The sequence below is a fragment of the Diadema setosum genome, chromosome 19 (genome assembly GCF_964275005.1).
Source record: "Diadema setosum chromosome 19, eeDiaSeto1, whole genome shotgun sequence".
NCBI classification, from domain to species: domain Eukaryota; kingdom Metazoa; phylum Echinodermata; class Echinoidea; order Diadematoida; family Diadematidae; genus Diadema; species Diadema setosum.
Genome location: NC_092703.1, coordinates 4115340 through 4127427, shown reverse-complemented (window position 1 = coordinate 4127427; position 12088 = coordinate 4115340). Strand labels below are relative to the sequence as shown.

The 12088-nt window shown below is 41.5% G+C and overlaps 1 protein-coding gene across 1 annotated transcript; it reads right to left on the bottom strand.

The window, feature by feature from the left end:
* LOC140242672 (uncharacterized) lies at positions 1 to 11665 on the bottom strand. The gene is made up of 4 exons (XM_072322431.1): positions 11407 to 11665; positions 4450 to 6741; positions 3682 to 3885; positions 1 to 1728 (listed from the first exon to the last, which is right to left on the bottom strand). Exons 1-4 carry the CDS (start codon positions 11499 to 11501, stop codon positions 1611 to 1613), a joined length of 2709 nt encoding a protein of 902 aa, XP_072178532.1. The 5' UTR covers positions 11502 to 11665; the 3' UTR covers positions 1 to 1610.
* Between the last annotated feature and the right edge of the window lie 423 nt (positions 11666 to 12088).

The following is a 12088-nucleotide window of genomic DNA, read 5'->3' as shown; positions in this document are numbered from 1 at the left end:
TAAAAATACCAATCATGATGTTTAATGCAAAATAATGCAACGGATGAAAGAAAGAATGCATACTTCGCAAGGTTGACAAAAGGTAGCAAAAATATCATTATATTATCTTTATTACTCATTCATTAAGAAAGCGATTTTCTCACCTGGAATAATATTCTATTATCCTATTACTTTGTGTCCCATTTTGATGAACTACGCACTTTTATCTTTTTTTGTTGCCTTTTTTCATTTTAGTTTGTTTGTATACTTAAAATTAAAAGAGATGACTTTCTTACCTATCTCATGGTCAGTAATGAAAGTACAACGGTCTGCACTGTCATGTATCATCATCAATGATGTGAAGTGATGTGTGGTGTTTATTTTTCTTCATGTGACCTTGGTGATTTTCATAGATATCCCATGTATGACAACAACTGGATTCATTATTCATCCAGTCTTTCAGGCAAGACGTTTCATAACAAGCTCCCATCCTTGACCGCTCAATCTTGTTATCGCGCTTGGTCATAAGAATCAAAATATGGACGGCGATGCCAAACTCTCTATATGAGACTACTGTTCTTTAATGCAAACGTTATTTGTATCGAAAAAAAAAAAAAACGTCACAGACCATAGACATGAAAATGAATAGCATTCCTTCCACATAAGAGCTCGTCTAGCCACAACGCTCAGTTTCATTTTAGCAGATGCGTAAGGAAGCATGAGGGCTTCCTTATATATTATACACAATGTTTTGTCACGAACATGGGTTTTAATCTGCTGAAGTGGAAATTAATTAATCGGTTCATACTACCAACAATGGCTGCGTCTACGGTGATATAAACAAGTCGTGGTGTTATACAACACTCTTTCAAGAGTACTGAGTAGGTGATGCCATCACAGACAAACACGTGTCACAAGAGAACATAATTAAAATCATGATAATGATCACGTTGACATTAACATGGCTATGTTATTTTCAACTTGTTGTTGTTTCATTCTTGATTCACAAAAGCATGGAGGATAATGTGAAGCATAGTATCCAAATAGTATCTTATAGGAAACCTGCGCTGAAGTCACAGCATTCTTTATTTTAATCTTAGTTTCTCGCGGAAAATCAAATATTTGTATACCTATTGCTGTTTTTGTTTTTGTTTTGTTTTTTCATTTGAAGAGAGAGAGAGCATTGTTCTCTAAGTACTTCAAGTTATTCATATTCGTTGCTCTTGTTGTTGGGCCCTGCAAATGAATTGCCGAATTATGATTTAGAGAAATCATTTGTGTACTAGTATACTGAGCTTTGGGCGAGATTTCATTCTCTGTGACTCTTACTTTTTACACTTTGAATAGACCTGTCTTAATTGAATTTGATATGACAAATAGTCTTCCATCAGTTTACAGGAGAGATTTCAGAAATAAGCTGTATATCATGTAACATTAGATTGATCATAGTCCTTTTTCTTAAGATAGCTATACGCAGCTAAAAAAGAAACTTTCTACGAGTTTCCTAATCGGCTTCCTTATCACGCAGATCCTTAAAAACTTCACTCTTTAGGGTATTTCTGTCGAACTTTAAAACGGGCAGCGTTAACTGAAAATGTCGTGATGAAGTCCAGGGAGAGAGGCTGAGACATTCAAACTCTCCATAAGGCGATGATGACGAGAAAAACTACTTGAAGGAGGGCAATGACCACGAGGACGTTGACCTTCAGGGCCGTGTTGCGATACTGGCGTTGTTTCTCTTGAAGTCGGCTAAAAGGATTGTAATGGTCACAAGAATACAAGAAAGGAAACTTAAGCGAAAAGAAAAGGTGATATTAATAGTCCTCTCACTTCCAAAATCGTTTGCTGGCAATTATTGACCCAAAGTCATCTCATGTTTCTTTCACATCAGTGAAAATTTGGGGAAAATCGGACAATCGTTCAAAAGTTAAGAATTTTTAAAAGATCTGCGCAGTCACTGTTGGATGAGATGACTACTACAGTGTGTGATGTCACAATATAAGTCATGCGCACAACAATATAAGGAAAATAAAAAGAGAATTTCACATAACTTTACTTTTGAATAAAGTGCACATTTCTTCGACTTATTACTGACGTATGTTAAGGGTAATATAATTCCCCCTGCCTTGTAAAAGAGAGAAGTCGAGTGATCTTTTGTTATGCAAGAAAATTGAAATATGTTGAATTTTCTTTATTCTTTCTTTATATCTTTGTACACATGTGACATCAAAAGCCATAGTAGTCTTCTCATCCAGCCCCGCCTGAGCACAAATTTCAAAAATTCATAACTTTTGAACGGGTTGTCCGATTTTCCTCAAACTGTCATTGATGTGTTCTACTAATATTGCTGCAGTCACTCAATCCACATGTCTATGAAGGTGAACTTGTCCTTTAATGTTTAATCTCAGAGTATAATAATACTGGAATACTATACGACTTTTAGGAGCCCTGCAAAGAGCTCACCTTTATGTTTAAAAACAGCACCCAAAACGTATTACTACAGTCAATGGCTGGCGACAGGGTGTATCTGCCTAGGAATTATTATACAGCGTCGATTTTCCTAAACGCCGTCAAATCCCCGAAGGCGGCTGATCGTGATTTATGGGACAGGTAGGATAATTTTGACAAAATGTGGTAAAAGGGGGTGGGGGTGGGGGTGGGGGGGGGGTAACTTCCCTGTAAAAGAACATTGAATTCATTAAGATTTAGGGATATATCGATGTACCCGGAAATTCAAAAGTGTATAATAGAATTGAGGCACAGATATCAAGTGGGTTACATATGCCCAAAGGATTTGATATAACATCCATGTTAGCCCGACCAGACGCCGTGCGCTAGCACTAGCACAGCGTCTGACGGTGTGTGATACACATATCTACGAAACCCCATACACATATCTACTAAACCCCTCGAACACGGCCACACAACAACAAAACTGTTGAAAATTTGTACATTGTTATAATAATAATAATACATACATACAATTTCTATAGCGCCGTTCTCCACTTTGATTAAATGCTCAAGGCGCTTTACAATTGTACATCAAAGCAAACAGACTGAAGATACAAGTACATCACCGTGATAGAAGAAGATGAAGAAGCAGAAGAAAAAAAAAGACATGAAAGTCTGTCTTCAAGTTATCACAAATTTTACGAATCACTCACGTGAATTGAGATGTTTGGACTATGAGCATGGTATTTCAGTCCATAGTGAGCCCTCACGCAATATACACTGAGCAAAAAGTCCAATCTTAACCCGGAATGCTGTGATCATCGCTGGGCCATTCAAAATAAACCTTTCCCAGCTTTGAACGATGCAAATTGCGCTGCTAGAGTTTGTACGCCCGCGAAGTCGACAGCCCCCTCTTTGCCCAGTGCTGCGCCGACATTTCGAATCATTTCTGCGATTTCTACGATTTCTGCGGCGTACAGGATTAAAAAAGGTGCAATTTTTGGTAAGTTGTAAAATGAGTATATCAATATCAATAACTGAAAACGGTAGCTAAATAGATAAAGTTTTCACCTTATGTAGACTTAGTAACAAATATGGTGCAATAAATTCAAAATCGAGTCGGCGCCCCGGAATCCTGAGATTACGTAGTGTCCACACCGTATACAGCCCTGTCGCGACTTACACTTGTGTACAGCGACAGGGCTGTGTATAGTCACATCCATGTATGACATTCCAAACTATTAATAATACCTGTTGCATTGCTCCATCTGTACTTTCCTTTCTTTCTCAATCCTGTGATCGAGCAGTTTGATCTCGCCCGCTGTGGCTCGGAGCATGATGTCGGTCTTCCATTCTCTCCGCTTGAGAGCGCGCAGGTCATTCTCCACCGCTCGGCATCGGGATTCGAGGGATCTGGTGTCTCCTTCCATGCGGGAATAATGTAGGAGAGTTTCCCTGGATGGTATGATGAAATGGAGACTATCAAATACGAGACAAACTAAAACAGTCCAAAAGTATGAACGTGTTAGACTTTTCCTATACTGAGCTGATTAAGTCTTGGTACAAAGTTTAGTGATCAAGGCCAATATTACGCACTGTGCTTCCGATTCATACTCCGCGAGTTTTGAGTCATCGACCCACGAATTACTTCTTCTTTTTTTTCAGTCGCGCTTATAGAAGTGTCCTTCAATATCTTAAAAAAAAACACAAAAAACCCGAGACATTGTGGAAGCCTGCATATATCCAAGAAAATTCAATTCAGTAAATGACAATAGGCACAACATGCATTGTCTGAAGTGATATTCAATGCAGCTTCCGGCTCAGCTGGTAACATGGGTTATATCAGAACAATATCACCAGGAACAACAACAGTATATAACAAGATGTACCATGACATTTGATGCAGAATAGTTTGCAGTAGGGATTTCTGACTTTCGACGTTTTGGGTTGTTGTATCAAAATGAACATTAAACCGTTATTTGAAAACTACGAAAGATAAAATGTCTGAATAAATTTTACCTGAACAAGTTTTCTTCTTCTTCAACGTCCTGCTCAGACCCTTCGCAGTCCACTTTAGCCTTCTCCATCATCTTCAGTGATTCATGAAGCCTGCTTTCGGCTTCCCGAAGATCCTCGCTTGCCTGGACCAACTCGACCGTTGCCTTGGCAATTCGGGTCTGTCGTTTCCTCCTCACTGCTTTGTTGTGCTTGCCAGTCCGAGCAGGCATCACAACGACGTCATCAAGGAAGGAGCGGTTGATGGGTGCAGCAGTGCGTTTGAATTTATCGCTGTCAAAGTGCGAATCCACCCCTTCGGAATTTGAAGTATCTGTGTACGCGATGTCAGTATACTTCTCATCGACGTTCTGAGTGTCGGCAAAGACGTTATATTTTTCATTCAAACATTCCTGGCTTAAGATGTGTGCTGGTTCTGGGGCAGCAAGATGCTCAGAGTTGACTGGAGGTGACGAAAAATCAAAATTATAAACCGATTCGCTGTTGGCCTGAACTTTCTCTTCCTGTTGCGCACATTCCACCAACTTTTCATGGCATTCTTCATTCTGTAATACCGGCGTCCCTTCAAGTTCTAAAACAGTGGCACGTGTGGCTTCGAACTCAAAGAACCAATCCGGGACAAGAGGAGTTGTCAAGAATTTGATCTGTAAACGGCCTTCCGCGTATTTCATCGCGGCATCGTCGAAGGCAGTTGAAATATCTTCAAACAAGTGTTGTTTGCGCGGGTCGACCGCATAAGCCATTTGCTTGCTGCTCGAAAATTTTGACTCTACCATGTTGCCCTCTTCATCTGCAGGAACGGCAGCTTCAGCTTCTGTTTTCAAATCTTCTTCCGGAGTGTTGGTGTGGACCACGTCAGGTTGATGTGCCGTCGCCGCGGACGTAGTGAAGATAGTGTCTGCTTCTAAAATCATTGAAATCTCAGTTGCTTCGTCGTTAGCGGTGGCAGTATCGTCCTCGTCATCCTCGTCTTGACCATTTGTACTATCTTGATCAGGCAGAAACCATCTCGCAGTGACTGAGTCGATGTCGTTGTGATGAGATTGATTGTCTCTGATATCAGCTTCAACCATTGTTCTTCTGTCCGTTACTGTCTTCACATCGAGGAAATTATCGCCCTTAACAGAGTCGCGCTTCTCATGCTTGTTACTGTAATCTCCCGTTGCTGACATAATTTCCGACAGGGTGATCCGGGTGGGAGTGCTTTGCTTCATCAAACATCCTACAGAGTCCCCAGAGTAGGAGAGGGTTTCACTTGCATTTGAGGAATCATTGGGTATTTCATCATCAAAATCACCTTTTCTTGGCGAGTTCTTAGTATGGTCGATAGTGTCTGAAGATATCGGCCCTCGAACACTTTGGCTAATTTCTGTCAGCTCGTTTGCTGGAAGGGCAAGGTCGCCTTTAGCAGACTCATGTGATGATTGAGACCTGTCCTGTGTCGTCGTCAGTCTTTCGCGCTCTGTTGCCAATATAAAGTTATCTCTTCTCGACTCATCTTCAACTTTGTCCGCAGTGTGGCTCGATGGACTACTCACGTCACTCTTCTCGCTGCTACTATTGGCCTCGTTTGACGATTCGAGGGTATCATTTGCGTCACTATCAGGTGTCCCTGGGTCCTTGGGTCCACATTCATTGGTGAAATGAGGGCTTTCGATTTCTACATTGTTTTGTGCAGATTCAATTTCCTCCTTCAAAGAGACGAATCTCGGTCGGTGGTGCAGGGAAGTACGCCTGGAATTATGGTTGGAGAGTATTTGCCTTGCACTGGCATGTTTGTCATCTTCAGGCCTACTTATCTGGAGGTTCTGTCCTTCTTGTTCTTGGTGTCTCCCTTGTGGCTTGTCCTGAGTTACTTCTAGCTGTTCACTAGCGCAGTTACTACTTATTACCGTTGGGACAGAGGCTATAGGGATGCATTTTGTTGGCGTGCTTTCATAATTCCTGGCTTGTTTTCTTGAGGTAGTAATCTGGGCAGAAGTTTCAGTTACAGGCAGGTTTTCCACTGTGCATGGACAGTGTTCGTTTTGGTCAACATCTTCTTGACAGAACCCCGATCGTGATTTAGCCACTGTGACGTCAGGAACCACTTCGGGGCAGTCGAAAAAGTCCTCGGATGAAAACTGTTCGTCGGAACAGGTCGACCCCTGGATAAGTTTTATGGCATTTGTTGAGCTTGAATCGAGGGTGCCCTCCGAGGTAATGGCAGTGGTATCCGGGTCTTCCGGTGAGGTTATTAACTGGTTGGGCGAGTGTAATGGAGAGTGAGATACTGTTTCAGAGTCCTTAGAATGTCTGGATAAACAAAGAGTAAATGAAAGGTTTTTACAATACATACAATGTAATGTATTATAAAGTATAGAATGTTGATGCATTTCTTCTTTTTTTTCTTCTTTTTTTTTTTTGTAGATCAGGGGGCCGTTTCATAAAACTTGTTATCAGTGACAAGTTGTCATAGATGTGACAAACTACTGAAATCCTTGTATCTGATTGGCTGAGGGAAAATTTGTCATGGAAATGTGGCAGTTGTCACTGATGACAAGTTTTATGAAACGGGCCCCAGGTTAACTTTGAGTACATTTCTTCTTTGAGGCAGGTACATGATTGTAAAACAAAAGTACAAACTGTACGAAAGTTTGAAAACTTAGGCCCTACATCATAACAGAAAACATAATAATTTCTATAGTATGATGTACAATGTAGAATCCAAGCATTCACACGACTTATTTTTTCGATGGTACTGCATCGTTCCAACTCTTTCACTGCTTAAAATCCCAGTTAACTCGTTAGAGAACTTTATTTACCAAAGTAATATATAGAGGCTAGGAGTTTCACAGAAATTTCCTCACCATTTGCTCAGTACATCAGCTCTTTGAGGTAAATACACAAACCGGCACTCCGGCATTCCAGCACCCATCCACTCCGCCAATCATCTATTCCGCCCTCGCTATCCTAATGTACTCTCATCTCCCTCAGCTGTTTGGTATGATCATGTAGTATAGTTGAGTGTCCAATACTCAAAATATCTCAGATTTGCTTGAAATTTTACTCAATTGTAAAGAAAATAATCATGAATTTACAGACTGCGGTCCAAGATAGTGTCGATGTGTTGGACACCTACCATACTATGTACGCTGCCTAAGAACGTACGACGTATGCTGTCATTATTATGATGTAGGCCTATATCAGTTATAAACTCGAAAACATGGGGGAGGGAGGTAATGGGGGCTAGCAGATATAACAGAAATAACTTACTTGCCATCATAGAAAATGATGAAATTGAAGGAAATGTACAATAAGCAAAGTATTAGTATCTTGAGGAACCCGCACCCCGCCAGGGGCCCTGATATCGTCACCCTGCGTAAAATTGCTACAAGCGCACTGACCAAAATGTACACCCGGGACTGTGTTCAGTACACTTGAAACTTTGTAGGGTTACCACAACCAAGCAAAATAATGTGAAAACCAAAAATATTAGATCTATCAGTATCATTACGGTCACCGGCACGCGTGGTCTGTGGGAGTGCGTGGTGGCGAGGTGCGGGCCGGTGAGGTGCGGGCCCCTTCCTAAATAGCGCACAACTATTCTGCTTCGTTCACGTTTGATGACGATCGATGGCTACAAATTTACGGTATCCATCACTGAACTTGTAGTTCCGCTGGAATCTTCAGCATTTTTCTCTTTGTGAGTGGGCTTTCATAGGATTTCCAGTGAGGCAGTGTGATATTTAAACATGCATAAACATTAAAGCCCAAACAAAGTTCTGGTACGCCTGCAAAAGTTGTCAAATTTTGCTCCAAAATGTGAACGTATGCCTAGGAAATGTGCGGAATAACGCTGTAATAACAAGCTATTCGATGGGTAACGACGAAAATGGGAAATATCAACCAAAAACGTTCAGTCTCAGAACTTACCCGAACGGGGTCAGGCTAGACTCGAACTCGGGGACAACTCGGACTCGCTTTGCTTGACGGCGGGATGAGTTGTATTGGTTGTCCCTCTGGATTGTACAGCGTTGTACTATGCATATGGGAGCGGCCTGTATAAACTACATTGTAGCGTTCTGGCTACTCGCAGTAATGGTCCGAGTTGTTACAACGCGCGCATCAAAAACCTCTGGTGCGCATGCAAAATTAGTGTGCGCCTCTCAAGCACCTCTAAAATCAATCAAGACGCTTGATAAACAACAACAAAAACTTCAAAGACCGCGCGTCTCAGCCACTGAGGTGGTGTGCGTATACTAGTAGGCAAAATTATACTAGTAGGCTTGAGGACCGCGCGCTGTCCATTTGCTTTGTACAGGATTAGCACGCACTTTCCTGTCTGCTCAGTATAAGGCCTCGTTTGGTACCCGTAGTATTATAGAGTATGGTAGGGGTCCAACCCACCGGCCGGGTCCGTAACGACCGACCGCGCATTATAATGGCATTGCGCGTACAGAAAGAAAATGTACGCATGGGACTACGCGCAACGGTGTTCGATTCTTCACTGGGCTACGCTACCGAGTAAAATGTGGCGAAAACAACTAAGTATTCCCTCTAAATTACCGAAATTTAGCAAAATCGAATAAGGTTTATCGTGTAACTACATATAACTAGGCCTACCTTTGCTGACTCGTTGTTAGATGTAGAGTATCCTTCCGTAATAAATTTGACGATTTTGACCGCAAAATTGTCACCGCCGCTTGTACGATCGTGCACAGCGTTACACATACACATGACATAAATATTTTGTCGCCCGCTACGACCGTACGAGTTGATGCAGAAACGAGAAATGAATGTGAAAAAACAAACCGACTCATCTAACACCGTTAATTTATTTCAATTACGATGAAAAGTTTCCTAATGAAAATCAAGTCAAATTCATCAAACAGACCTTCAAAAGTAATATCGAAGGATTCAAAATATATTCAAATATTATTGGGGAAAAAAATTACGACTAGAAAAGAACAGCAGCTTGTCGAAAAAACGCGTTTAAGTACGTTTTATACGTATTGTCAATAGAGGGCGGGGTGGTCGGTCGATATGAGCCCGGCAACTGAGTGCGGAAAAAATGACACCCCACGCGTTCGAAGCCGCCATCTAGAGCGCGTACCCGGTACCTCAGATCGCATTTTCAGTGCGCGCTTGTGAATCCGGAGTATTTTCTCCACACGTGAGTAAAATTTCAGGCAAATTGTGAGATTTTTCACGTTTCTATTGATAGAAAAACGTTAGGTGTCCGATATTATGAACACCCAACCATACTGGGCCGGTATTCCATAAACTTCTAAGACAAATTGCTTAAGTTTAAGCAATTTGTCTTAGATTTTTGCTTAGCAAAGAAAATCGCCCTAAACTGTAAGGCATTTTTCTTAAGTCGGGCGATTTGGCTAAGCAAAAATCTTAAATTCTGATGATGTCATTTGACATAAGCAAGATATTCATGTCATCACTGTTCGTGAACAGCTGCCCCGCGGTGAAAGTCTATGTATTTTACGTGTTTAAGCAACAATCGCAACTACCCTAGCCACCCATGGAAAAAGATACCTAGGCCTATTACTAAATGCACACTTTTTCAGAGGCTTTTTTTATATAGGAGCAACGTCTTCATATTACTCTAGGTCTCACAGTGTCTAGAATGTCAGTAAACGGCCTACTTATTTAGTAGTAGGCAACCTAGACCTAACAGTTACGTGTTGTTTTTGATCTTTTCGGCCAAAGTTACGGCCTTACAAGTGAGACTCACACCGCAATCACATCACACCACATTTCAAGTACGACACCGAGTGAAAAAAGAAACATCATGAAATCACGAGAATCAAAATCAAAGCGAGTACTTTATGTTTATACCCTAACGTAGTTACTAGGCCCAGATAATTAGTCCGTACTCACCGATCCGGTAGAGCCGGAGAGGACGCTTTGTGACAGTAAAACTCGCCTGACTCGATACACAAACTGTGATAGCCGCACGTGTATAAGCAAGCTAGGGCATATACGTAATGTAGTGGGTTGTGGCATAAACGTAGACTTTATATCCGGGCGGCTATGTGCGTTCCTCTAGCTGCGCGCTCCACTCCGCCGCTAATGCGCGCTGAGAAGGAGGTTGAGGGCACGCGTAGTATACGCGCAACACATACAGTACCCCCCCCCCCCCGATTCCCCCGTGGCCCATGGCCCACCGAGTTTCTACCGTATTGTTACTGTGCAAGTTCCCACGAGACGCACACGAGACGCTTCGTCAAACCCTGAACTCATTTCATTTACATTACTGATTACTGATGAACTTCTTTATTTAGCAAAAAAATGAAAAATCATGAGCTAAAGCCGCCATCTTTTCTACATTGTTATGCTACACCCATAATTTTTTCTTACTGGAACCCAAGTTAAGACAGCTCAATAGCTGTCTTAGATTTAGGGTAAATTTCTTAGACAAATGTCGTTTTGGAATACCGACGGCACATTTTTAAGAAAATATGCTTAGCCAGCAAGCCGAAATCTGTCTTAGCTAAGACAAAATTCTTAGCAAAATGCTAAGACAAATTCTTAGCCAAATTTTATGGAATACGAACTTAAGCTAAGAATTTTATCTTAGCCAGAAAATAAGCAAAATTGCTTAGATTTTCTGACTTAAGCATGCTTATCTAGTTTATGGAATACCGGCCCGCTAATGAACATGGCGATCACGAACTGTGTGTAAATTGTCTGAAATACTTGTAGGGTCGAGTTTTCCCTGAGACCGAGTTAGTCTGGAGCCTTCTGGAATAAAAGTCGGTCTACCGACTTTTATTATTTTTCTCAAAATACTCCAAAACGAATCATCATTCCGGCAAACTGCGTCAGCCAGGTAAGTTTCTTTGTAGACTCTTTCGATATATTGCAAGCAAATATGAAATGGTGCCAGACGGGTTCTCAGGCCCATACCAGAACTTTGTTTTCACTTTAACTGTGACGAGATGCGGGTCACTCAAGTATACTCACCGGTTTGTTACGAAGCTTTCTATCCGGCTAAGTGTTTTCCTAGTGTTCCTGGCTACCACTCCGGATAAAACCACGGCCGCAAATATAACTACCATATCTGCCGTCTGGACGTCGCGCAGAATCGGAAGATATAATATATGTCGACATAGTTAACCAAAAAGTTCGACATTTTCCTCTTCAGTATCCGATTTTTTTTTTCAGTTGTTTGTTGTGCCACTGCTTTGCTTTGCTGCGATGATCTGATGCACCAATGGTGCTAGTGTTTTATTACTAAGTACACTTACACTGTAGTGAATGAATAGCAAAGACGCTTAACTAATAAGACACGAAAGTGCGCGCTAATCCTGTACAAAACAAATGGACAGCGCGCGGTCTTCAAGCGTATACGCACATCACCTGAGACGCGCTGCCTTGACGCTTGATAAACAACAGCAGCGGCTTCATGGACAGCGCGTCTCATGTCTTTGCCTGAGACGCGCTGTCTTTGAAGATGTTGTTGTTTATCAAGCGTCTTTGATTGTGAGATCATGTTGTTGCCAAATTTTTACCTCCACGAAATAATCCTTATTACATTAAAATCCCCTTCTTCAAAATAATACCCTTAATCGAAAAAAAGCTACGACTATAATTTTTAAATCTTTTTAAGATAATAAAGATATCACTACCTTTGGAAATGAATGAT